Source organism: Prunus mume, linkage group LG2 (assembly GCF_029339155.1).
Source record: "Prunus mume cultivar Tortuosa linkage group LG2, ASM2933915v1, whole genome shotgun sequence".
In the NCBI taxonomy this organism is placed as follows: Eukaryota; Viridiplantae; Streptophyta; class Magnoliopsida; order Rosales; family Rosaceae; genus Prunus; species Prunus mume.
This window is the reverse complement of record NC_142699.1, coordinates 16,545,566-16,572,265: the sequence shown is the minus strand read 5'-3', so window position 1 is coordinate 16,572,265 and position 26,700 is coordinate 16,545,566. Positions and strand designations below refer to the sequence as shown.

The 26,700-nt window shown below is 38.6% G+C and overlaps 6 protein-coding genes across 10 annotated transcripts; 4 read left to right on the top strand and 2 right to left on the bottom strand.

Moving 5' to 3' along the window:
• On the top strand, window positions 1-5,658 carry LOC103320987 (65-kDa microtubule-associated protein 6-like). Its single transcript, XM_008222729.3, has 12 exons — window positions 1-246; window positions 1,380-1,583; window positions 2,128-2,394; window positions 2,863-3,078; window positions 3,157-3,312; window positions 3,392-3,551; window positions 3,661-3,812; window positions 4,070-4,157; window positions 4,232-4,305; window positions 4,388-4,462; window positions 4,648-5,001; window positions 5,232-5,658. Exons 1-11 carry the CDS (start codon window positions 172-174, stop codon window positions 4,981-4,983), a joined length of 1,803 nt encoding a protein of 600 aa, XP_008220951.2. The 5' UTR covers window positions 1-171; the 3' UTR covers window positions 4,984-5,001; window positions 5,232-5,658.
• Window positions 5,659-5,993: 335 nt separating this feature from the next.
• On the top strand, window positions 5,994-11,054 carry IAR1 (ZIP metal ion transporter family). Of its 2 annotated transcripts, XM_008222730.2 has the most exons (11): window positions 5,994-6,761; window positions 7,302-7,385; window positions 7,515-7,564; window positions 8,155-8,206; window positions 8,283-8,402; window positions 8,911-9,188; window positions 9,401-9,541; window positions 9,642-9,749; window positions 10,204-10,305; window positions 10,397-10,441; window positions 10,535-11,054. In XM_008222730.2, the coding sequence occupies exons 1-11, from the start codon at window positions 6,455-6,457 to the stop codon at window positions 10,688-10,690; spliced, it is 1,443 nt and encodes a 480-aa protein (XP_008220952.2). In that variant the 5' UTR covers window positions 5,994-6,454; the 3' UTR covers window positions 10,691-11,054. The 2 variants fall into 2 exon arrangements, with proteins under 2 accessions (XP_008220952.2, XP_088903114.1); XM_089046988.1 differs by lacking the exons at window positions 10,204-10,305; window positions 10,397-10,441; window positions 10,535-11,054 and adding an exon at window positions 9,887-10,081.
• Window positions 11,055-11,579: 525 nt separating this feature from the next.
• Window positions 11,580-13,007, bottom strand: LOC103320989 (uncharacterized). Of its 2 annotated transcripts, none has more exons than XM_008222732.2 (3): window positions 12,847-13,007; window positions 12,476-12,679; window positions 11,580-11,993 (listed from the first exon to the last, which is right to left on the bottom strand). In XM_008222732.2, exons 1-3 carry the CDS (start codon window positions 12,886-12,888, stop codon window positions 11,700-11,702), a joined length of 540 nt encoding a protein of 179 aa, XP_008220954.1. In that variant the 5' UTR covers window positions 12,889-13,007; the 3' UTR covers window positions 11,580-11,699. The 2 variants fall into 2 exon arrangements, with proteins under 2 accessions (XP_008220954.1, XP_008220953.1); XM_008222731.2 differs by having other exon boundaries at window positions 11,580-12,026; window positions 12,847-12,915.
• Window positions 13,008-14,395: 1,388 nt separating this feature from the next.
• On the top strand, window positions 14,396-16,310 carry LOC103320990 (putative clathrin assembly protein At1g25240). The gene is given in 2 exon segments (XM_008222733.3): window positions 14,396-15,892; window positions 15,894-16,310. Coding segments are annotated over 2 exon segments (1,335 nt in total). The 5' UTR covers window positions 14,396-14,797; the 3' UTR covers window positions 16,134-16,310.
• Window positions 16,311-18,436: 2,126 nt separating this feature from the next.
• Window positions 18,437-20,532, bottom strand: LOC103320991 (protein BASIC PENTACYSTEINE2-like). 2 transcript variants are annotated; one of them, XM_089046751.1, is made up of 3 exons: window positions 20,515-20,532; window positions 20,332-20,409; window positions 18,437-19,561 (listed from the first exon to the last, which is right to left on the bottom strand). In XM_089046751.1, exon 3 carries the CDS (start codon window positions 19,554-19,556, stop codon window positions 18,720-18,722), a length of 837 nt encoding a protein of 278 aa, XP_088902877.1. In that variant the 5' UTR covers window positions 19,557-19,561; window positions 20,332-20,409; window positions 20,515-20,532; the 3' UTR covers window positions 18,437-18,719. The 2 variants fall into 2 exon arrangements, with proteins under 2 accessions (XP_088902877.1, XP_016647974.1); XM_016792488.2 differs by lacking the exon at window positions 20,515-20,532 and having other exon boundaries at window positions 20,332-20,495.
• Window positions 20,533-22,285: 1,753 nt separating this feature from the next.
• On the top strand, window positions 22,286-24,998 carry MS1 (RING/FYVE/PHD zinc finger superfamily protein). Of its 2 annotated transcripts, none has more exons than XM_089046296.1 (3): window positions 22,286-22,751; window positions 22,924-23,263; window positions 23,352-24,998. In XM_089046296.1, exons 1-3 carry the CDS (start codon window positions 22,373-22,375, stop codon window positions 24,787-24,789), a joined length of 2,157 nt encoding a protein of 718 aa, XP_088902422.1. In that variant the 5' UTR covers window positions 22,286-22,372; the 3' UTR covers window positions 24,790-24,998. The 2 variants fall into 2 exon arrangements, with proteins under 2 accessions (XP_088902422.1, XP_088902423.1); XM_089046297.1 differs by having other exon boundaries at window positions 22,588-22,751; window positions 22,919-23,263.
• Window positions 24,999-26,700: the final 1,702 nt, after the last annotated feature.

The following is a 26,700-nucleotide window of genomic DNA, read 5'->3' as shown; positions in this document are numbered from 1 at the left end:
GCTTTTCTTTTCTGTAAGCCTTTTCATTTGACCTCTGCATCTTCCAACCTCTGCTTCATTTTTGTTGAGTTCTCTTGGTTTATTGGGTACTTCAAAGCCCACCAAGAAACTTGCTTCTACTTCAATTTCTAGAGAGAGAAACAGAAAGTAGGTGAGAGAGATCTGTGGAAAATGCTGGCTCTTGGAAGTCCTACCATCAGAGTCCGTACAAGCACCAACTGCAATGTTTTACTCAAAGAGCTTCAGGTCTTTCTCTGTTTTGTTTTCTTGTTCCTTCTAAAGAGTAAAAGTTTGAACTTTTTTTTGTTCTCTAGGAAGATAGCGTGTGGGTTCTTCTTCTTCTGCTGTTGTATGGAAATTTGCTTTTTTCAGTATGAGGTTTTCAGCAACTTTAAGTTATGTTGCTCTATAAAAAAGAAAGCACTGATTATTTCTCTAAAATGTGTCATAATGAGTCTAAGTGGAGCTATAAATTAGTCTCTTTTTTGGTTATTTGAAGTAGAAAAGAAAGTACGTCTTTGCACCTTTTTTGAGTTAAAAAGTTCCGTAGGAGGTGATATGTTCACCATAGTTTCAAACTCAGTTTCTCTTTTTTCGTTACTGTGGTAGATTGAGCATGGTTTCTATAAAACATGTGTTTGAATAATTTAGTGGCTTCTTATGTTATATTTCTATTTTTTTTTTCTTCAACTGGATTTCTCCAGTTTCTTTATTTTTCTTGAATTTCTTTGTAAAATAATGCCAAATTTGATGGGTTATCTGTTTTGTACTGATTGTCTTGTTTCTTTTGTGCGTTTGAAAAACGGGGTCTTCCTGAATTGTAAAGTTCCAGAACAATGTGTTTGTTTTGCTATCTTTATTTAAATCGGATTTTTGAGACCAGTTTTCTGTTAACTTGTTTCTCTTCCTCTTTTGGTGTTTGGTTTCTCCTCATGCGAAGTGGGGTATGACCGTATGAGATTTGACTTTCGTTTGGTTACTTTGGATTGTTTTAGACTTTTTTTTCTTGCTAAATGTTCAATTCTTATTACCAGTTGATAGAAATTTAGGTTATTGATTTTTATTTTCTACTTTCCATAGTTCAGCATTATTTCTTTCTCCATCTCAATTTTTTTTTTCTTTCTGATCTGTTTCTGCTATGCAATTTTTGATGTTGAATAGTTCATGGGAGGAAAAGAAGGATGCATGGTGTTTTAATTTCTGATTCAATTTGATTTACCTGTCAGCATTTGGTTACTCATGTCAAATAAAATGTTTGTGACTTATATGTTGCAAGTTTGCCAATCTCTCCCTGTTGCAAAGGAGAAAGATAATTTAATCCACTGATTCACATTTCAACAATAACTGTTTTTGTGTTTGGCCTTTTCTTATGAGTGCAGCAAATATGGAATGACATTGGTGAGAGCGAAGCAGACCAAGACCGCATGCTGTTGGAGTTGGAGAGGGAATGCTTAGATGTTTACAGGAGGAAGGTTGATGAAGCTGCCAATGCCAAGGCACGCCTTCATCAGTCTGTTGCAGCCAAAGAAGCTGAGCTTGCAACTCTAGTGGCTACTTTGGGGGAACTCAATATTGATTCACCGGTAAGGAATCCGTTGGAACTTTGTTATGGTGGAAATGATGATTTATTGACCATTGTTCTGATTCCTCCTTGAATTCTGCTCTACCAATTTAAACCTGCATCGCTTCCGTTTAGTAGTGATTCCATATATCAGTCCAGAATTATATGTTTTTAATTCCTAGATCATCAGATGTAGGCAAGAATGATAGCAAGTCATGAATTGGCAGGAAATATTGCGTCCTGTTTGGTGCCTAAATAATCATATTCCATCTCCAGTTACTGTTTCAAAATTGGTAGTGATGTAGAATTGATTCCCATCACTTAATGTCATGTATAGAATTTATCTGGTTGATGATGCATTTGTTTCTTCCAATTTTTCTGTTTCCATGATGTGTTTCCCAGGCTTTTAGAAGCTTCCATTCTTTGTCTCATACATTTACGTAGATGTGCACATACACATACGTGTTTTCATGTGGGATGTATATGCTGCAAGGTTTTCTTGCATAAACAAAGTACAAACCAATTTTTTTTTAAGTTGGTCATCCGATTCTTCTTAAATTTTACAGATACAGAGGGAGAAGCAATCAAATTCATTGAAAGAGAAACTTGCATCTGTAGCACCACTTGTGGAAGATCTAAGAGTGAAGAAAGAGGAAAGAATGAAGCAATTTTCAGATATAAAGGCGCAAATTGAGAAGATCAGTGGGGAGATATCCGGATACAACCATCTCAACAATGCTCCAGTCAGTTCGTTAACCCTGGATGAACATGACCTATCAGTGAGAAAGCTAACTGAATATCAAGCACATCTTCACACTCTTCAAAAAGAGAAGGTAATTATATTATGATATGAATTCGCTCTCCAAGTTATGAGTGGCTGCTTGAAATATAATGAGTTGCGACACCCTGGTTCAATGGTTACCATGTAATTGCAGTTATAAGTCTGTGCAAATGAAATTTAGCCAGATTGCTAAAGTTGGGGAATATTGATAAAATTCTTAGTCTGAAGTGTCAATAAGAATAGTGACCTCATTCGCAGACATTTCCAGGAGGTTACAGCTCCATTGTTGTTAGCTAAGGATCATATTTGGCTTTGAACATAATTGAAGCTGAAGTGACTCTGTTACTTTCTGATAATACATTGTGGGTTAATTCTGATAAGTTATAACCAAAATTTGTTGGATAAAAAGAAAGTTGTCATAGATAAGAAATTGTTTGCATTACTAGATGCCTTGCACTGATGTAGATTGCATTAGTTTCTTATATTTTCTGATAAGTTGATTATACTTCTGTTTTGACAGTCTGACCGCCTTCATAAGGTTTTGGAATGTGTAAATGAGGTTCATTCTCTTTGCGGTGTGCTTGGCTTGGATTTTGGCCAGACTGTAAGTGAAGTGGATCCTAGCTTGCACAGGACAAGCATAGAACAGTCCACAAACATCAGCAATAGCACATTTGAAGGCCTAGAACAGACCATTCAGAAGTTGAAAACAGAAAGGAAAGCTCGAATCCAGAAGGTAAATTGCTGATCCTACTGTAAAAATCTTTTGATTCTGACTTTGGAATCATAAGTATAACCCTTTTACAAAATGCAGCTAAAAGATATTGTAGCGTCACTCCTTGAACTTTGGAATTTGATGGACTCATCAAGAGAAGAAAGGAGTAAATTTTCAAGAATTACTTTAATTCTTGGAAATTCAGAACCAGAAATTGCAGAACCAGGCTTTCTTTCAACAGATGTTATTGAACAGGTTGGATAGCAATCTCATTATCTTTTCATTTTAATTCTTTGAAAGTTGAAATTAAACTTTCTTCTCTTCTCTTTGACAGGCATCGGAAGAAGTGGAGAGACTCACTGAATTGAAAGCAAGCAGAATGAAAGAACTTGTTATGAAAAGGAGGTCAGAATTAGAGGAAATGTGCAGAATGGTTCATATTGAACCTGATACAAGTACATCTGCTGAGAAATCAAATGCATTGATAGATTCTGGTATGAATCTTCACGCAGTCTTAAAGCCAGTTAATTAGATGCTTTTATGTTAAAATATATTGGCAAGGAAAATATATGAATTTGTATAAAAAATCTTGTTTTTGTTCAGGTCTAGTAGATCCATCTGAACTTCTGGCAAACATAGAAGCACAGATAGTCAAAGCTAAAGAAGAGGCTCTGAGCCGGAAAGAAATAATGGATAGGATAGATCGGTGGCTATTTGCATGTGAAGAGGAAAATTGGCTCGAAGACTACAATCAAGTAAGCTTATAGAAGTTCTGGTAGTTTTCAACATTTCATGATACGAGAAGGGAATCATACTTAGGAATTTATGATTTATTCTCTCTCTCTCTCTCTGGCTGTTTTACTTATTCTACTTCACTTCATCTTGTTTAACATACTTCTGAAGTTAACTTTGATTCTTGTACATAGACAAGAATCCATCTTTAAGATGCCACGGTTGATTACTAGGGCTTCTAGTTTGTACACTTTTTTGAAAATTTCTTATTGAATTCCAGGATGAGAACCGGTACAGTGCAGGGAGAGGTGCTCACATTAACCTTAAACGAGCAGAACGAGCTAGAGTGACTGTAAACAGAATTCCAGGTATTGTTTTCTCTAGAAATCACTTCTTTATCTGAGGATTCAGCACTGGTAGAGCTAACGAGTTCTCTTTCCAGCAATTGTTGACAATTTGATAAACAAAACGCTGGCCTGGGAAGATGAGAAAAAGATGTTATTCCTTTATGATGGGGTGAGTTACTTTGCAACAAAAGTTCTTGGATGTGTTTTTCTGTGATGTCCGCTGTCTTGAATTTTAATAGCAATATTTGCAGGCACGACTGGTGTCGATACTGGAGGATTACAAAGTGAGCAGGCAGCAAAAGGAAGAGGAGAAGAAGAGATCTAGGGTAATTTAACTAAACTGTTGTCATCAATGGTATGACATTAAAGTAGACAACAATTACTGGGAGCCCATATTGGCCGGGAGCTAGAACCACAGAAACTGGCGTGGTTTCTTTTGTTCAACTTATGGCCTAACTATGTTTTGAAATGATCTTATGGATGATATCTTTGACGTTGTTTTCATTTATAGGACCAAAAGAAGCTCCAAGATCTGCTCCTCACAGAGAAAGAAGCCATGTATGGGTCTAGACCTAGTCCTAGAAAAAGTACCAGCTTTAGGAAGCCAAATGGATATCGCTCAAATGGGAATGGATCAATGACCCCTACACCTCGTCGGAATTCAGTTGGCAGCGGAACTCCTGAGCTCTTAACACCCCGATCTTACTCTGGGCGGCAAAATGGATATTTCAAGGAAATGAGAAGATTGTCTACTACACCACTGAACTTTGTGGCCGTCTCAAAAGAAGATACAATGTCATATGCATCTGTTTGTGGTTCTGTGCTGGGATCGCCCCCTCATGATTGATCTTAATTATTGGAAATGGTAATGTTTTGTTATCATCAACTTTCCCCACTGTTTATGCTGTTGATATTTTATGCCACCACTCTAGTGAATGTGCTAATAGAAATTCTTGCAATTGCACTCTACATATGCAATCTCAGAAGTTATGTGTTGGCAACAAATATTTTGCTCCCTCAGCGGTCTCCGCATTTGCGTGAATCTTGTTCTCGAGTTTATCTGATTAGACCTGGAATTTGGTGGTATTCTTGCAGGAACAGGAAGCTGTTACAAGCTAGACGAACTTACACTCACTTAAAGCAGCAGAAACCTTGTGAATATGGAGGGGGTTACTAGTTTATGATTGTAATTTGTTAGGATTACATGGAAAGAGAGGTGACGACTCTGCTAGGTAATAGGTCTTGGAATTACTCGTTAACTTTAGGACTTGCAAGTCAATATAGAGGAACTAAATATGGGAGTGTTATAGTAGTGTTGTTGACCATGTCCTTTGTGGATTTTGCTTGTGTTTCACGGTTTCACGTGTATATATGGAGCTCCACTTTGGTGGCTACCATTACCCGTTTCATGTGGGTGAATCTGGTATATTTGGAAGATATGGATGTTTGTAGAATCTTAGTAGTGATGCTCCTCCTGGAAAAGAAATAGTGAAGAAATCTGTAGTCTCTGCAATTTGTTCAATTTGTCTCGCTACCCAAAGCAAAGCAAACCCTGGGAATCTGTATGCAGTGAACATGCTTTTCTGTTTGTTCTTGTTCAACTTTTTGATTGGCCATTATACCAAAACCTTAATTAAACATTATACCAAAACCTTAATTAAACATACGAAACCAAAGCCACCCATGATGAAGAATGAGCAAATATCTGCTAAGCGAGCATTTTCGTAAGTAACCATCTCTCATGGTAGGGCAGGATATGGGATCACGTACAACCTTCGAACCATGTCCTTTAGTGCTTCCCAGCTTACTAGGTTTGAGTTAGGAAATTGTTTACTTGTTTATGAAATAAATAAAAATAGGGTTAGCAACACTGTGGGCAGAAAGTTGTGGACTTGCTTAGCGGCCAATCTGGTAGTAGCAGACAGCAGAGAGTAGAGAGTGCGTGTAAAAGAAGAGATACTTTCTCGAGGGGAGTGAGTGAGTGAGAAAGGCCAGTGGGCTGTCAGAATCTTCTTTTGGGACTCCGAGAGAACAAAAACGGAAAATAGAAAAGATAGAGAAAAAAAAAGGCCAAAAAGAAGAAAAAGAAATAAAAGAGCGGAATGGATGTGGTGACATTCGGTATTATAATCGGCATAATCGTGCTTTTCTTTGCTGCTGTTTGTTTTATCACCATCGAAGGAACTTGCAAACGCCGTCCTACTTAGTCTCCTCTCTCCGCCCAAACAGCTCCTTAAACCCCAGTCTTTAACGGCAACCTTAAATTTTGATAGGTACAATAAAACCGACCTCAACCGACAACTGGGTTTTGTCAGAAAATGGCGTTTTGTCCGAAAGGTATGGTCTTGGTTGTTGCTTTGGTTCTTGGGCTCTGTTTAGATCTGAGTTTTGCTTCTGGGTCTTGTGCATCGGCGGCTTACGAGTCTCCTGCTCACCACCACCACTGCGATCATGGGCGTGACCGTGACCATGACCACCACGGGGAGAGCTTGTTGGGGTCAAAGCTTCCTGAGGAATTGGCTGAGGAGGAGGATATGAAATTGTACGGATTTGGATTTGATCAACATGGCCAGGATCATGGTCATGATCACGAGCATTTTGGTGCTTTGCAGCTCTCAGTTACCGGTATTTCTTTTCATTTTTAATTACGTTAGATGGACTTATATTTACGGTGAATTTTTATTTTGTTTTTATTTTCTGGGTCTTGTTCAGAAACTTGTATAATGCGTGGAAGCACTTGATTGTTTTTGCATTACACTACTGCTTGGTTGCTAAGAAAGTGCATGAAACAAATTGAAAATTTTGAAGAAGGCATTTGGTGAGTACAGCAAATTTTCGGTTACGTGCACATTGGAGGATAGACGATGAGATGGTGACAAATTTCCCAAGGGAGTAAGAGTCCATTATTAACATGGAACAAAATGTAATCAGCATAGAGCACAGAGAGAGCTCTTGATTTTGCCACCTCTCTAATAGAAGTACGTTCCATTGGATAGGTGGACTCTACCTCTATTAGAGAGGTGGTACGCAATGTGGTCTCCCTAGCATTACTCATAACCATAATACATGCTTCAGTTCTTTCTTATGTATTGTGTCACACCAAAGGAACTGATTTCAAATGTGTGAGCCTGAAACCTTATTCTTATTTCTTATTTATTTTTGTAGGTCTCTGGCTTCATTCCTTGGGCTGCTCGCTTTTGGTGAGTATGGCTTCCCTTATTTGCCTGATTATCTTGCCAGTAATATTCGGTAAGTGACTTATGTGTTACTTATAAATTCTTATTGACTTCAGCATTGACTTTTCCCTAATTAAGTGATACATTTTGCTTCAAGAAGCCTGTCCCAATGACCAACACTGAATTTATTGCATTATTGCAGTACAGGGGAAACCATCCAAGGCAGTTGTTGATTCGTTGGCTTTATTTGGGGTCAGATTCTTCAGCCCTGTTTATTTAATAGAATTAGTCAAATTTGATATGGTTTACATCTCTTGAGTATCTATTTAATACGTCTACTCTAAGTTACTTACTGCTTCTCCTGCTTATCTCTTCTTTTCTTTACTAATGTTTCTGTTTGAACTTTAAATAATGAGTCACATTCAGATTTGCACAACTTTCTATTTCAAATTTTCAATATTTTCCTGTTGACCTTTATGGTTCTACTTTTGAAGGTTCAAGTGGTATTTCTTTCTTCATATCTGCATAATGTTTAATTGGGAGTTGTTATCTGTGTTAAGACTGTCAGCAATTCAAAATCAGAAATTTAGGCTTTGTGAAGTATTTCTCTATAATTATATAGAACTTTGACCATTGCGTTAGCTCTTGCATTGAAGTAACTGAGTACATATATTGGTGGTTTTTGGAAGTTCGTTCACTGTTTTACCTAGGTCTGAACATAGCATAGAATCTTGAAGTCAATGCCTGGCCTGATTGCTGTCTAAGTTGCCTAAAATGTAGATTGCTAAAGTATGTGAAATGGGAACGGGAATTTGATAATGGAATTTGAATTTCATTTGCAGGCTGGAGCTATGTTAGGAGATGCTTTCCTTCATCAATTACCACATGCTTTTGGTTTGTCATTAATCCAATATGACATTAATCTTTATATTTTGGTTGTCTGTTACCCATAATATAATATTTGTTGCAGGTGGAGGACACTCCAGCTCACACGACGACCATGTAGGCCATTCCCATCATGATCATATTGGACATGAGCATTCACATTCACATTCTTTGAAAGATCTTTCTGTAGGATTATCCATCCTGGGTTAGTACTGTCTTAACCATGCATCTCTGTATGTCTGCATGAATACATGTCTGTCGGTGCGCAGATGTGCTTACCTATGCGTCCGTGGCTATATTTATGATTGTTCGTGCGCATGTGTCTGCTATATAGTAGTGCTTTCTGACATGATATTTGAAACTGGTCTGCATTCCCATACTAACATAGAAGGTGAAAGAAAAAAAAGAATAAAGGAGATAGCTGGTGATTTCAATACTGGGTTTTATATGATTCTTAATTGGTTCGACTTATTAATTCAATTTTAAAAATTGAGTTGGCATGTATTCTATAAATTTCTGTTTCTGGTTTGTTTGATACTTTTGTCTTTGTAGAATTTCCATCAAAATCTATACCCCTGCTAGAAAATCAAGGAAATTTTTTGTCTTGTTTGCCGCCATTTCTTTTAACCAGTGAAAAAAAAAAAACAGAAGACATGGAAAAATGTTTTCTTTTGACACTATTCAATGCCTTATTACCATATTTGTTGTTGCAGCGGGAATTGTATTATTTCTTCTGGTAGAAAAGTTGGTGAGGTATGTTGAGGAAAACTCTGGAGGAAGTAGTGCATGGAGTCATGGTCATCATCACCATCATCATAAGACCAACAAGAAATTGAAGGATGATAATGATTCTCATGATGACTTGCAGTCAGAATCTTCCAGTGGAAAAGATAGAAGGAAGCTGAAGATGTCATCTGAAGAAGAAGCGGCAGCTGAAGTTTCAAATGATTCTTTGATGGAAAATAATCAACATGACTCTCATATTCGTAAGGTGACTTAGTTCGCATATTGATTTGGCTTCCAACTTCATAAATTTTGTGTTCCACCTTCGTTTATATGCATCTTGTACAGAAGTCTCTGAATAAGCTTTGTGTTGGATAATAAAAATAAAGAAATATCTGAATTCTGTGCCCAATCTAATTTTCTTAATAAAGTTTAATTACTGGACTGCAATTGAAGTATTGGCATATTTCCATCTGGCAGAGAAACATTACGACTGGTGATAAACAAGATGTAGCTGCTGCAGATGACTCCAACCGTGACGCTAAGTCCTCAGATGGAGAACCTACTCGATCACCATCAAATCTTGTGTTTGGTTATCTCAATCTCTTCTCTGATGGTGTTGTATGTTTTTCTTCTTATTTGCAATCAAGCTTGTATTTTAAACAAAACATGATTCATGATAAGCCTTTTCATCTTATTGAAAGATTTGTTGCCGCTGCAGCACAATTTCACGGATGGGATGGCTTTAGGAAGTGCTTTTCTGCTTCATGGATCTGTCGGTGGGTGGTCTAGAACTCTATTCTTGCTTGCGCACGAGATTCCTCAAGAGGTTTGAGCTCTCTTTTTTTGTTCATTTAATGCAAGGGCATCAACGTCTTCCTATGTCAAAGAGGCAGTGTTAATACTGTATCGAGACATGCTGATCAATTATGTTATGGAAAATAAACGTAAGCCCTCTTCATGCAGGAAATGTTATCTTTGTCTAGTAAGAGAGTGTGTTCCTTTAAGAGTTAATTCAGCAATGTTATTTGTTACTGAGTTTCTCTCAAGTCTGAATTTCGCTATAGGAGTATGGGTGGCAACTTTTTTGGTAGAAGTTTGGTGATCTTTGGATTGGCAGTAATGAGCATATTATCTTGCGCTAAGCATTTAATCCCCATGATGCAAAGTGTCCTCTCCTCCCTGGTCCCCCCAATATGTTGCCGAAAAAGTGTATTAGTAGGATTAGGGCTCATATTATGGTGGATGGGCTAATATTATAGCCTGATTTACCTTTGTTTCAGGTTGGTGATTTTGGTATTCTTGTAAGGTCTGGTTTCAGCGTCTCCAAAGCTCTGTTTTTCAACTTTCTCTCAGCACTTGTGGCACTAGTTGGAACCGCAATGGTAGATTATTATCTCTGCAGCAGGGTTATTCCATTTTAATTAGTATCTTCAGTGATTGAAAAAAGAGATTAATCTGTTGCTATTGATGCAGGCTCTGCTTTTGGGCAAGAATCCAGGACAGTCATCTTTGATTGAGGTGACAAGAATCTAGCCCAAGAATGTGTTGTTTGAACATTTGGTTTTCATGATCTGAAGTAAATGTATTTTAATTTGTTGAATCTGTTTTCAGGGTTTTACAGCTGGTGGATTTATATACATTGCTGTTGCTGGAGTGCTTGCAGAAATGAACAACAATGGCAGCTCATCATTGAAAAGCACGGCATTCCAATTAACTGCATTGATACTAGGCATGGGAGTTGCCCTATGTATTTCTCTTTTTGAATGAAAGTTGATTTAGAAATTGGGACGCGAAAGTCAATCCAAATGTACCGCACAGGTACAATAGTCAAATTGCAATTATCTCCTTGTCCACCTAGTGCCACGGCTGATAATTGTACGGTGAGTGTGAAAAAGGGACATGTAGATAAAGTAAAGAAGAACGTGGTTAACCTTGCCTCTGTTCGTTCTGGGTAATGTCAGAGGGTGAATTCATGATCTTTACGGACGATGATCCAGACAAGGTGGTGAACATGCTCTTTTTTCCTTCCCCGTATTGGAGAATCAACATGCTTTTGTTAACTGCCAATTATGAGACTTACTGTTGCTCAATATATTTTGCTTCTCCTGATTTGGATTAGCTGGTTTTAGAACTGCACAAATATAAAGCTTGATATTAAAATGACTTTATATATGCCGCGAAGATGCGTTCTTTAATGACAGAGAAGAAACTGACCATTGTTTATGCTAATTCGTCCTTCAATTAGGGGGGCGGTGCTTTTTCCTGAGGCTCTGTTGGACAGCTTGAAAGGTCTTTTTGTTCTTGATTGGCGGCATAGGAATGCGTGGTTTGAATGTGGCTTTTATTTGTTCTTGCTTTAAGTTCCGGTTCTGGACGTGTTTCCAATTTTTTGCATTCTCTTATGTGCCTTGTCTTGGAGATGGACTTTCATGCAACGGGGATGCGCTTTTTGCTATCCCGGCCAATAGCGCAATGACAAGCGGAATAACTTTTTCACGTGTTATTGCATTATTGGCCGGGGATAGCAAAACAATGTTATCCCCGTTACAAGAAAGTTTTTCTGCTTGTGTTGAAATTGCCATAGGGACTTACTGAGCAGAGGTCAGCTCAGTGTAATTGCCTAAGTAACAAGAAATAGAATCTGAACATACGCCAATGAAAGTAGAAAAGGTCCATGCTACATTTCTGCTTTCTATATCAGCTACAATATATGTGATCAAGATTCAGGACCATTTTCTCATCACCCAGTAATCAATAATCAATAATAGGTTGTCAATCAAGACTCGAACTTGTCTAACTGCTGAAGCATTTGAAAGATGGTAATGCTCTGGGTTGGGAGAGAAGGAATGGGTGGCATTCGCCTTAGCGGTGATATCATATGGTCGCCACGGGTGAGAGTGTTGTGATGCCTCTTACGCACTGCTCGAACAGCAGGAGGCGGCTCCGCCACTGCCACCACCATCTGATCCATTCTTGGTTTGCTGTAAGTTGCTGCAGCAGCAGATGATACTTCTGTTCTCTTACGCATGGCGCTGCTCTCTGACGACCTTTTCTCCTGCCTTCCTCCGTCCTGTAAATGCATTTTACATGAGACAATATCAATCTGCATATGTAACACTACCAAGGGTTACATATATGCCTCAGAAATTTTGTACAAATTCCATGCATGTAGTTCATCAGTATATCATGACAAACTCGTAAGATCGACCTATATCTCATATTGGAACAACAAAATAACAAATTTCCTACAAAATGTTGAAATGCAATGCTGCTTACATAAGTTATTTATATATACATGCAATTCAAAAGCTCATTAGGGTGCTTATTTTCTTACATCAAGATCTACACTAACTAAACGAAAAATATATGAAAAAACAAGTATGAGAAAACGTTCATCATAAAATTGTACATATATATATGTAGTAAGAAATGCATACATATATATAAGATGAACATTTGAGCTGCATGTGCCACTACACATTTGAAACATTCTCTGGTTTAAGCAAATGTGTGTATGTAAGGTGAAATAAATGAATAATGAAACTTGCTTACATTGATAACAGAAGAGTCGGGCATGGGACATTTGACAGGGCGATCTTCATCGGGTGGCTCTAAAGGATGTTCTACTGGCCAGAACTGGAAGTCGACTTCAAGCTGCACATGATTATGAGGAGCTTCCATACCACATCCCCAGCTGCTGTGTTGCTGCTTCTCCCTCGTTTCATCTAAAAGCGCAACTTCACTTTCCTCTCCTTCCTAATTAAAATGGAACAAGATTAAATCAAATTAAATAACAAGATTATAGAATGTACCCCACAAACAGGCACACACACACACCAAATACATTATTTACAGTGTATGGAATGGAAATCTTTCAGAGAGAGAGAGAGAGAGAGGGAGGGAGATAAAGCGAGGGCACTTACAAAATCATCCCCACATGAAAATCCCATAGAGATGTTGTTCATAGTAGTGTTGTTGTTGTTGCATATGCCAGAAAGAGGCAGAGAAATTTTGTGTGTGTGTGTGTGAGAGAGAGAGAGAGAGAGAGAGAGAGAGAGAGCTGAGGGAATGAAAAGTAGGAGTAGGAGTAGTAAGTAGCCTTGTATTGTAGGGGGAGAGAGAGAGAGGTGGCGGTGTGGGATGGTTTGCACAGTAGAAAGAAAGATTCCCACCATTTTCGTCTTTTTGGATTTCCTCAACGTCCTAACTTTATTTTACCCCTTTTCTTTTCTTTTCTTTATTGGGGGTGGTTTGGGCCCTCCCCTCTCCCCTTCCCCTTAATTGCTGCTCTTTCTCTCTCTTTCACTTTGTTTCTTTAAAGCAACAGTACGTTCTTTCGACAAAAAAACAAAAACAAAAACCACAGTACGTTCTACCTCTCCTTAGTTAAATCCTTTTTTTAAACAAAATTTAAAAAAAAACCTTACAATCTCCTACTTGGTGCTTTTCATTGGTCTGCAGAACATGAGCAGAGGAAACGTATGAGAAAGAGAGAGAGAGAGATGAGCTATGTTGCTTTATTTGCCAAGATCCGTATCCTATACTAGCAGAAAGCAAACACATTCATTCACACACACACACACAGAGACTCACAGGTAGAAAGCACGAGATGCACACTTTAATTAATTTACTAGTAGCTGGCTAGTTAGCCGCTTCATTTGTTCAATCATTTCGATGCAAATTGCTTGTTTTCTAAAAGAAACAAAAAAGCAATTTGCTCCCTCGCTGACTCACAATCTCATCATTTCAAGATTTTGTTGTCTCATCTACTTCTGTTCTGTGACTGTGTCACTGTCACTGTCATTGTCTTATGCATGCATGTTAGTAATAGTACTACATGCTTCTTGATATCATAAGTTGTCACAAATTCTGAATTTGAAATATGAATTAGCAGCAGTAATGACCAACTTCATGAATTTTTCTTTAATTAATCCTGTCAACTTCATCAACTCTTCTCTTCAATTGATCATTTTTCTTTAAGGGAGCTCCAATTAGCCATAACATTTGGGCTTTTACATCCTCTCACTTTATCCAAAACAACAAATAAGATTTACGCCTTTGCCTCAAATTTGGGCCGCTAAAGTAAGCCCAATGCTTTATTAAGCTGGATCAGCGACCATAAATTAATATCTTCTGCAGGCTTAAAAAAACAGAGGGCTTGGACTTGAGTCGAGGGTCAAAGCTCACCTCATTTATTTTCTTTTTAATTTAGGGATTATATATGAATTGTCTATCGATCCTGAACCTCATCCGCTGCACTCCGTTTAACTTTATTATTTGATTTCAATCATTATAAATTTATAATTATCATCATATCTCCCTCTCTGGCCTTTGCTGTAAATGTCCTTTCCTTTGGCTACAAATGAAATAAAAGCGCGTTAGCCCTTTTAATTTAAGAAGCTTCTTCATGGTCATAGACATAGAGAGATAGAGGCAGCCAGCAAGGAAGCATAACCAACCTTTGAACAAGTCCAATCCAACAACGCATCAGTAAAAAGAATTTCTAGATGTTTCTTATTCTGGTACCCAATAACAGCTGCTACAGCCTTGGTGCTCTTCTGTTCTTGAGATTCCATCACTCATTTCTTTTTAGGAAAATCACTCAAAAAAGATTTTCATTTCTAATTTACGCACACGTACATACGTGCACCTAAAATAGGGAAAATTAAAAGAAGAAAAAAAAAAACTAAAAGAATGTAAGAAAGGACACACACAAAGACACAATTGAAGCAGAGGAGAGAGAGAGAGAGAGAGAGAGCTAAAATAGAGGATTGATTTGCTTGAGAATCTGCCGGGAACCGACCATTTAGAATAGAGTAGGTAAAAACAGAGAGAGAGGGGGGGAGAGAGGGAGAGAGAGAGAGAGGGAGGGAAATGAAAATGAAACTGTGGAAAAAGGCTGCCGGGCTTATCAAAGACCGGAACAGCATATGGGTGGCCAGCATCTCCAGACGGACCTCGTACCGGAACCCGGATCTCGAGGCCATCATCATCAAGGCCACCAGCCACGACGAAACCCACGTCGATTACAAGAACTTCCACAGAGTCTACCAATGGGTGCGCACATCTCCTCTGTACCTCAAGCCCCTCCTTTGGGCTCTCTCGACCCGCATGGACAAGACTCGCTCTTGGGTTGTCGCTCTCAAAGGCCTCATGCTCATGCATGGCGTTTTCTGTTGCAAAATCCCATCCGTTCAGAAGATTGGCAGGCTGCCTTTTGATCTCTCCAATTTCTCCGACGGCCATTCCAAGTCCGCCAAAATATGGGCTTGTGATGCCCTGGTTCGCGCCTATTTTACGTATTTGGACCAGAGATCAGCCTTTTTTAGTACGTTGGTGATCAAGAAGAACAAGGGCGATCAGGAGGAGCCTGCATTATTGGAAGAGCTCGGGAGATTGCAAAAGTGGCAATCTTTGCTTGACATACTTCTTCAGATCAAACCAGAGCTGAACTTGACGATCAGCACTCATAACAACAACAACAGCAACACCACCACCAACAACAAGGTTTATCTCATTTCCGAAGCCATGATTTGTTTGCTCACAGAGATCTTCGACGTGTATAGCAGGGTTTGCAAAGGGATCGCCCGAACGCTTTTGAAGATATACGCGGCTCCTTGCAAGCAAGAGGCACAGCTGGCGCTTGGGGTTGTTCAGAAGGCAGCAGTTCAAGGAGAAGATCTCTCCTTGTACCTTGAATTTTGCACGGAATTGGGCATCCTCAGCGCCACGGATTGTCCTAAAGTTGAGCAGATTCCGGAAGAAGATATTAGAGACCTCCAACGGATAATCAATGAAGCTTCAGTGAGAAACGAAAACAGAGACGTGAAAAATGGTGTTGTCGATCATGCACAGGAGGAGGAGGAGGAGGAGGACAAGGCCATTGTGATGATGAGACAAAGAGAAAGCAGCAGGGGTAGAAATAAAATAATGGTTTATGATCAGCAGCAAACGGAATCAAAGAGGGCCTTTCCAGACAATCATCACAGACAAATGGGAGGTGTTTGAAGAAGATTTGATCAGCTGGGTCAGCGCAGATGCGACTGGTTTCTCTGATGTGAGCAGCAACACCACTATTACAACAAGTACACCAAGTAGTGCTGTGGGTGCACAATACAGAAACCCTTTTGCTGCAGCCTCTTCAAATATGATGATACCTTATAATGCACCTGCACATAACCAAGTTCTTCCAGATTTGATTAGTTTCTGACGATTTGTTGTTGTTGGATTAATATTGAAAAGTTTCATTCCCTTGTTCCCCAGCAGCAGCTTCGTCAATACCTCCAGCTCAATCTCTCCCAATTTTTGTGGATCTTATATCCTTCCCCTTGGGCCTCTTACTTATTAATTAATTATCAATAGATGAATTCTTAACTTGATTTCTTCCTGACCCTTTTCTCTTCGTTCTCCATTCTTCCTTTTCTGTTTATCTCAAGTCTAAAGTTAATCATCATATTGATATATTATCTGCAGACTGCAGGTAAGGTAACATACACAAAGTCACGTAGATCATATATAATATGTATTTTCATAACACAACAGGAAATTACTCTGCCAGAGAATTCTTTAATCGGACAGACATTACAAATTTGTAACAATTAGAGCCAATGAACTAGTGTTTTTTTTTCTTGTCCTGGGCCCTCGACAGCTTTTCTCTCTCATCGTGGAAGTCTTATGTCCTCTGTAACTCAAAATTTGCTAAAAGTTTAGGGTTATATTTTGGCCTGAAGCTTGCTGTGACTAAAGGTATAACCTGCCTTATTATTGAAATGGATGCTGCTGTGGCTGTCCATCTAGTCAAGAATATTGATGGCATGGCTCACCACCCATTTGCTTCCCTGATTAATGCCTGCTGTGCTCTCATGAAACATTTTGATAATTGCACTCTCCTTCGTATTTATAGAGAAGGAAATAGTGTGGCTGACGGTTTGGCAAACTGGAGTTACAACTTAGACCTGGGTATCCTTTGTTTTGACGAAGCTCCTGCTTGGATCGGTTCTCATCTCCTTGATGATATTCTTGGTGTAGCGAAAGCTAGATTAGTTTGTTCTGATTCTTTTTTGTTGTTGTGTTCGGGGTTTATCCCCTCCAGTTTACCAAAAAAATATTTGCTAAAAGTTGCCTTCAAAAAAGTAACAAATGGCCACCATGTAGTTTTGGCATTAATTTATTTTCATATTTCCTCACTATACTAAACTGTATTCACTCCATCTCATCTCTTGCGAATATTCTGAATACATTTCCGAAACAATTATCCATTCCCCTTGGATTTTTGGAATGTACACTTCGTATTTTAGTAACACGAAAGTATGGAGATAACTTTGAGCTGTCACTTGTCTTGCTTAAGCTTTTGGCTCAAGTTATGGCCACTAAACTTTTCCCGTCTAAACAACAGATCTTCCTACATTCGCGGGTTCAGCCGGTTTACCTTCACCAACTGTCAAGTTGTTAATCACCACCACCATTTTTCACAAACTTCGCATCCATCATCTGGATCACAACACTGACCCCAGATTCAGCTTAAAGTATAATGGGTAGATTTTGGTTCTGGACATTAAAAAGAGAGAGAATCGCTGGAGAAAACTTTGCATCTTAAGTTCACAAAATTTCTTCCGTTTCCATTACATTCGTTTTGAAACATTCTTAAATGTAGAAATAGGTTACATCGTTTGCTTAGGAAATAAATATCAGTATTGAAGGGAAACTAACACAACTATCCAATTACAACATGCTCTCTTTGTTGCGCATTATACAATTGAGACCATCTAACCACTAGCAAACAATTTGTAATAAGTTAAATATTCTGAAGGTTTCTCTTTTCAACACATGTATAACACATCTATAACAAAAGCCCTGCTCTTGTGTAATTTCACTAGTGTCCCTTTAATCATCTTAACTAATTATCCTATCAACTATGTCCTTGATCACATTAACAAGTTCACTTCAAAGACACGTTCCACACAAAAAAACCTACTACTGATAAACCTCTAACTGAAACTATCAGTTTCCTCCTACAGACACCAGTCAATCAATGTTAGAAACAAAAGTAAAAGACTTGCAAGACACACAACAAAGTCCGCATATTATTACAGTATTAAACCCCTTTCCTCAACCTTGTCACTTCTCTAATGCCCTATTTCTCTTGCATACACCTATATCACAGCCCTCCACAAATTTCCCTCTCCATTAGTATCACCTTATATATCATCATCATGTTCCTCTCCAAGCCCCTATAGACAAGAGTTTCCAGGTTCTTCTATGCCCGACACTGTATCAGGACAACACTAAGAGACATGACACGAATAAGTAGAGCATCCTAAATTGAATTTAGTAGTTCTACGCCAGAGATGCAATCCAGATACAACATAATACTACAACAGAACTAGTCAAACACTTGGGAATATAGGCAATCATCTCAGATTCCCCTTTGATCAGTTCAAGTATTTTGCTAAAAGTTGTGGGGGAATAAGGTAACATTGCATTCCAGTAAAAAGATGAATGGGTAAAGGAGTATTCAGTGCAAATATTGAGAGCATTAGATTAAACGGAGATTGTATACTATCCAGAAACAATTCAATAAATGAGAACTCATCCGCACAATCCTGATGGCCAGAAACTTCGGCCCTTATCACATAAGCCGAAAGGAAAAATAAACAAAAGAACAATTCCAAATTTTAGAAACAAGTATCATCCGTCATGACTGAAAATTGAATGACTACAAAGTATCTGATAGATCTCTGCAAAAGGTCACAGAAATATATACAGGTGAAATAGACCAAATACCAACATAGTAACTCTACCTGATTGTGACGAACTTGTTGGTACCATGTCTTGCCCAATGACCCCTCAGATCAATTGGGTTAGCAAAATTATAACCTTCAGCTGCAAGCTTCTCCAACACCTTCTTGAAAGCACCCTGACTCATTTTTCTTCCAGCTATCCTTGCCCCGCGTCGCTTAGTACTCATTGGCAAAGGGTACATAGATACGTTTGTGGTGCAACAAGCAGATTGCCAACCACCACAGCCCCATCTATAACACTGTTGTGGAGCTCCAGTGCATGAGCAGACGGGAATTGGAATACCTGAAATATCCATATTAATCCCGTTTATCACAACATCCAAACTCTTCTTTGCTGGCTTCACACGAGGAACCGAAGGATTGTTATTATCTTTTGGCTTCCTGGGCTTTTTCACTTTTGGGGTTTTTGGTGCACCCCCGCCGCCTCTTTTCTTTGATGTGCCACCTTCCTTATTGGCAACTGGCTCTTCTATTCTAGCCACCCTCTCATCCCTTGACGAATCAGGTGGCTGTAAGATCTGCAAGGAGTGAGCTCCTGAAGTTTCTGGCAGAACAGCATAGTTAGGATTGGCAGGCATCATATTGAGGAACTTATCTCTCTGGTTTACCCAACTGTCCCTCATATAGTTCAGTGGAACAGGTGCATCGGATACAACACAATCCCGAGGATGAAAGGCTCCATTGGAGCTAACCATGACTGCGGGATCACGCCCAGGGACAAAAGCTTTTGTGTCGCGCTCTGCCATGCTTGACATGAGCTGCAGGCCAAGATGGCCTTTAAAAGACGGCTCATAATAGCCCCAGTTGCGCATGTTCAATGCATCATCATCCATGAGATCTAGAGATTGAACAGACAAATAAGCATCGTTATGTTTTGAATTGGCCCATTAATGAAAGTTTTTGAATAACAATAAAAGTTGCCATCGAATAGCCTTCTGAGGCCATGGAAACGAAAAACAAAAGAGATAGGGAGATAGAAACAGAGCATAGCTCAACCAAATCACAAAAGTAGGACCTAAGAGGCAGATGTAAACACAAAATCAGCTGCAAAAAATGGATCTTCCTATTAAATTAAATATCAAGCATTTTGTTGGCAGCTGATAAATGAAGGATAACACAAATACTATCGATCCTTCCTAAATCCCCAAGTTTCATTCAGATCCAAAAGAACAAAAATTTAAAATGAACAAAGACCAATTGTGATGAGCATGCAAATATTTTCATCTAATGGCTTATTTCTGAAAAATGAAGATCCTTCCCTATCCAAATAAATAAATATGCGAATTCCAGGATCAAAACTTCTGTGCATTTCCTACACTTTCTCAGCAACCAAACAGAACCCAAGTAAAAAGACCAACACCCAGATCTATATTTCCATCTTAAAGCAAACATGACAGATTAGGGTTTCCGAATCTGATAAATTGGGATCTGAGATCTGTACACAATAAGGAGAAAAAATAACAAATTCATAATAATTTTGAAGCTTTCAAATATATAAATATGCACAAGAATGTAAATGGCAGGTTAATAGTACAAGGACCCATATATTCAAATTTTAGAAAGAGAAAGAGAGATAGTGAGAGAAGAGAGAGGAGAGAGAAAACTTACTTAGGTGGGTGTAAACGGCTCTTTAGGGTTTTGCCCTTCTGGAGAGAGAGAGAGAGGGTGAGAGGAGAGAGGAGAGAGAAACCTGAGAGAGAAAGAGAGAGAAACTTATGAGATAGAGAGAGGAAAGAGGAAAGAGGAGAGAGGAGAGAGGAGAGAGAAAGCCCAAAAAATGAGAGAGAGAGAGAGAGAGAAACCTAAATTGGGGTATCTATCAAACTTATAGCTGTCACTTTAAAATAAGGAAAATCTAAAAGGCTGATGGATGGATAAATATATTGATGCATCATATGTTGAACTCAACAGCCGAAGTTTGTAAGGGCAAGTGCCATGTGACAATAATAAAACTCCAATTCTTATCCCTTTCCTTCTTTATTTAGACAAATATTTTGGAGTCTTTTTTTTCTTTCTAAATAAATATTTGAAACTTTAACCACAAGTTGTGGTAGAGTTGGTAAATTGCCACTTCCAGCTGGTGAGTTATCGATGCCTCAATGGTAGGGAGTTCAAAACCCTATGGAAGACTTTGTGGTCGGAGACAAGAACCCGAACAAGGATTAATCCCACCCTTTAAGTGTGGGGATACCTCGTGGTATTACCAAAAAAATATTTGAAACTTTTATTTTGGTACAAAAATAGTAATTGAGACTTGAGATTGAGCAGAGTCACCACTTCCCTTTATTCTATATATTTCTTTCTTTTTCTAAGTAGTTAATGACTTTGTGATTTCATTCATCTATAATTAGACACCCCACCTATGATTTATAGAACATATGTGGTATTTTAGCTTTGGTAATGTTTACAAATATGGAATTGAAGGTTTATATGGGAAAAAAAAATTTCTATGTTTGCTTTAAAAAAATCAACGAAATAATATCTATAAATCTTAGAAGTAGACATAAGTTTGTTGTGCAACCATTATTTTCTCTCATCGATACAATCTAGCACAATGGAAAAGGACTTTAATTTATAGACCAATAGTCGAACTCCATGACACCTTAGTAGTATGGGTGAGAAAACCTCCTCCTTTAATATTGCTTGTATTAAAACAAAATAAAAAAATAAAAAGGGTCTTACATTTAGCTTACTAAAGTCCAGTGCACTATGAAATACACAACGGAGTCAAGCCCAAAACTGAAAAACAACTAACTCAAATCAGGCTTGGGCCTCACAACCCGAAGGAGGATCCTTAAGAAAAAAAAAAAAAAAAAAAACCTGAAGACTGCAAGGGAGGAGGAGCTCAAAGTCAAGACAAAGCTCGTAGCCGACAGAGCATGGGCAACAAAATTCTTTTAATCCAAAGACCATGAATATTTTGATTTGTTAAGGTAGTAGGAGGACTGTGCATTGTAGCTCATGAAAAAAAAAAAAATTAAAATTGTTGGGAGGGAGCAATCTATTTTTATTAGCATTGCCTATTCAAATGAAACAAAATGAAACGACTTCTCTCAGGCATTGAAAAAGGTCCTATTCAAGTAATGAAAAAGAAACAAGGATCTCTCGTGCATGGGAAAAAAGCTTGCAAATTAATTAATTGGCTAAAAGAAAGGGTAGTTGGGCAAGAAATTTTGCGTTTATGTTTGTCCCTCCCTAGGCACATAAGATAAAATCAACATGCAAATCCCAGCTGACCAAAGAAATTGGCGGAGCATAAAGTCATACCAATGGTGAAACTGAAACACTTGCCTTATCGAAAGCATGGTGCCTTTAATTTACTCCACAGCTGCTTTTATTCCATATGTTGCCGCGATAGAATTGCAAGGCCTGTTTTTGAAAATAAATCATGCACATAGCACTCAACTATAAGCCTATAACCTGATGAAGAGGCTCTTTTGGGTGCTCACTGCTCCCCAATTTTATTTCCAGGCACAAATTGCGTGCGTGATCTAGCTAGCAGTACTATATCTAAGGCTGGGGTTGGTTCCTCAAACCATGACCTTCAAATAATATTATTTGTTTTTGGTCCAGATATATATGTTATAATCAGATTGCTTGATCATGCTTCTTCTTCTTCTTCTTCTTCTACTTATTTCTATATAACTCCATGCCCCTATATAAACTACCTTCCTTTCTGTCCTGGCCGATCCCTGCTAACACCCAACACACAATGGCGTCCCATTTAGACTTTAGTGGGTGCAAGAAGAGGAAGAGAGGTGAGAGGGTGTTTAGGTTCAAGAGCTTCGGAGAAAATGGGTACCCAGTTGGGCTTGTTGGGTCGTCATTTAGGGAAAATGTAAAGGCCCTCCTTGAATACGGGCATGTGGAGGGTGGTAGCCTATGCAGCACTAGTTCTACTGGAATGAAGTGTTGGTCATTCCAGCTTCAAGTCCATCGCCATGCTCCTGCCCATGTCGTGCTCTTTGTCGTTGAAGAACCTATCGAGGCATCGCTCAATCGCCATTGCAAGCAATGCCAATATGTCGGTAAAGTTCTAATTCCTTCCATCGATCTAGCTCTATTTAATTTAATTTGAAAGAGAGTGTGTTGTTATTTGTAACCATGTTTACTGAGTCACGCCTAATAATCATATGGTGGTAGGTAGCTAGCTATATATGATGGCCGGCTAATTAATTCCATGATATGTATATAGCTCAGGCTGGGGGCAGCATATGGTTTGCAATAAGAAGTACCACTTTGTGTTGCCTTCCGCGGACACAATGGTGGCAGCGGCAGCTTGCCTGAATTGCAAAGGTGGCAAAGTCTCCTCCTCCGTTGGCAATGGGGGCATATTAGTAGACACGGCGGCAATTAATGGTAATGTGGGTAATTCATCCAATAGTTTAGTGGAATTAGAGGGTCATATGATGCACGGTGTGTTTCACTCTAACGGCTTCGGGCATTTGCTGTGTGTCAATGGGCTGGAAACCGGTTCTGACTTGGCTGGACACCAGATCCTTGAATTTTGGGATCGTTTATGCACCGGATTGCGAGCAAGGTACGTAATAATATCATACCTGAAAATCTTTTTTATGTTTTACCTAAACAAAGAATGAACAATAGTGTATTATATTTGGTACGTATAGGAAAGTGAGTTTGAATGACGTTTCACAGAAGAGAGGCATGGAGTTGAGGCTAATCCATGGAGTAGCATACAGCGAGCCATGGTTTGGTCGTTGGGGTTACAAATTCGGGCGTGCAAGTTTTTGTGTCACTCAGCAAATGTACCAAAAAGCCATTGAAGCACTACAAGGCATGCCCTTATGCTTGCTTATCCACGACCATCTTGCCACTTCCCACCACGACATTCCTCTCATCTTCTCAAGGTATCACACACTGTCAGACAATTCTTTGGTCACTCTTGGTGACCTTTTCCATTTCATGCTAGAGCTCAAGTCCCGGTTGCTGCCCACAGACCAAAATTCATGCATTGATTCCTCCTATAACCCGGAAATGTCGGTGGAAACAAATTGTAGATGGTCCCCGAAAAGAGTTGAAATGGCCACTCGGGTGATTGTGGAGGCCTTGAAGAGGGCTCAGTTTAGGTGGGTGTCTAGGCAAGAAGTTAGGGACGCCGCTCGTGCCTATATAGGCGACACGGGGTTGCTAGATTTCGTGTTGAAGTCGTTGGGGAACCACATTGTGGGAAATTACCTGGTTCGCCGCACCTTAAACCCGGTGACTAAAGTTCTTGAGTATTGCTTGGAAGATATCTCCAATCACGTGTCCCCTAATAACCAAGATGGCTTGCTCAGGAACAATCCTAAAATGAAAGCTGCGTGGCACAAGATTTCGAAATTCCAGTTAATGAAGGACATGTTCTACTTGTACAAGCACATCCTCAAAGACCAGAAGCTGAGCAGCACAGGGATCTTTTCAGCCATACCAATGGCTGTAAGGATCATTATTGACTCCAAGTACCTTGTGAAGGATTATTGTGGTGGTGGTGAGGTGCCTATGGAGGTTGAACTAGGCCTTCAAGGCAAGTCAAACATCTACTGCACCGTGATGCTAACTAACACCGATCAGGAAGAGCTTGATCATGATCAAAACTATAATAAGATTATAAGCAACAATGCAACATTGCCACCCTACGAGTGCCTCACGCTGAAGAACAATGCGACAGTTGACGAGCTCAAGAAAGAAGTGGAAAGGAATTTCAGGGAGATTTACTGGGGATTGAGGGGGTTTGTGGTGGAAACAATTGGAAATTTGAAGAATGCGAAGGGGACAGATATGGTTTTTGGGTTGGTTGAGGCGGGTCAGAAGATTGTGGTTGAAGGAAGCAACAAAGATACGAGAGGGCTTGTAAAACAGGAGATGTATGAATGTGGGCGGAGGGAGCATGTTGTGGATTGCCCTTGTGGTGCCAAGGAAGATGATGGGGAGAGAATGGTGGGGTGTGATATATGTGAAGTCAGACAGCATACGCTTTGTGTTCGAATACCAAACAATGAACAAGTGCCTCATATATTTCTCTGCAATCGATGTGAACGAGAAATCATACTTTTGCCTTCTCCATAGCTCTTCAGCAGTAGCAAGTAGCAACCAGTATTACTTTTATTTATTATGATCCATCCCTTTAATTTCTGTGTCATCATTGTTTGTGTTTCATTAATTTATGTCATTTTAATTTTGGGAAGATGTTATGTAATCTGTCAAGAACAACATCAGATCAGTCAAGTAATTTAGTAAGTATACGTTAATTGCAGCATCATCCATGCTTGAGCTTTTACCATTTATTTATTTATTTTCTTGATTTCATGGCCCAAATCCAATGTATCAACTTATATCTATTTTGGGCCTTCGGATTTAACGTTTAGCTGCTTGAAGACACCCACACTATTGGGCCTTTACATAACAACTGTACAAATTTTCTTTTGGGCCGATTGCGATTATACACTGAAAATGAATTGATTTATGAGAGCACAACACACCAAAAACGACTATCTCATTAAACTGAAATTAAAAACTTATATCAAGTGTGATTGTTCGTAAAGGACTACTAGTGTAGTAGTTTTGAGCAATTACTCTTCTAGTCTTAGTACACATGTAGTGTGTGTAAATTTTAGAATATTATCGTCCCTCTTAATAAGAAAGGTTTATAATAATAACAAAACTAATTAAAGCTTGTTTTAAACCGGTACTTAGGGAAATTTATTAAATTTCATTTCTATATCGAGAAAGAAAAAGGAAAGAGAAATGTTTGACCCCATAATTGAGAATTAGGTTTTAGGTTTTAGACATAAAAAATTTCACTTTGGAAAAAGCTTTTCAAAAGACAAAATTTCAAATCTGTATTGGATTCTTAGAAATCTAAAAATAAATAAGGGCATTTTGTCCATTTTGCTTCTTTTAAAATTTTTCTCTCTCCTTTTGCTTTTTCTAAAATGTCCCTTGAATTTCCGCTATCCAATCTAATTCAAGACCCAATCAGTAGACACTGCATTAGGTAATGGGAGGACTATCACGATTTAACTGTTCCTTTTCATTTTCGAAACAGATTCATTACTGAATCAAAAAGATAATTTTAAAAAACAATATAGATATGATATTTTAGCATATAAATCTATTAATTATGAAGATAAGAAGCACTCTTATATTTATGGGTCACCATTACAAGTAAAAAATAACCAAGATATTTTTTATAATTTCAAAACACATACATTGTGGTTCGTAGCCACGTGCTCTAATCCTCTGAGCTACATGCCCCACCCTATCTCTACTGGATTTGTTCCCGGGAGTACCCTATAAAAATTAGGGGCAATATAATCTTTACGTAAAGGGCATTCTATCCAACTTTCAAGCATTAAGATACGTTTTAGGCATGGATGATTATCATAAAAGATTCCCAACATATCATAGAATTCCCTTGATTGAAAATCCGCACTTTTCCAAACCCATAAAATAGGCGGAATTCTAGGATTCCTCCTTGGGCAAATACTTTTATGCGTACAATTTGTAACCAAGGTTTTTTGACAAAGTGTTATCGAAATATATTAATTAAAAATCCAGCCATTTCGTTTAATTAGGGCTAAATAAAACGAGAAACTTGTCGAGGATGATGAGCACCCAATTTATGTTTGTGATTGGTTGTTGGAGTGTTGCACGCCTAAAAAGAGAAACATTTCCTTTAACTGCAAGGATCAATTTTTTTTCCCCTATCATCTTTCAAACGGCAACAACTTTTTATTGACTTCTATCCCTTAACAAAAATTAAAACAAAAACAAAGGAAAGCTCTACACCACCAAATTTATTTTTAACATTTTTTTTTGGGGGGGTAAGATCAGGATATGAACGTTTTCCTTGTGAATATCAGGGGAGAGTAGAGAGGCGGGTAGAAAGATTCAAATAAATGCACTATTACTGCACTATGATAATTGCTATATATATTTTGACTTTGACCACCATGATCATTCCAACTTAAAACCTTC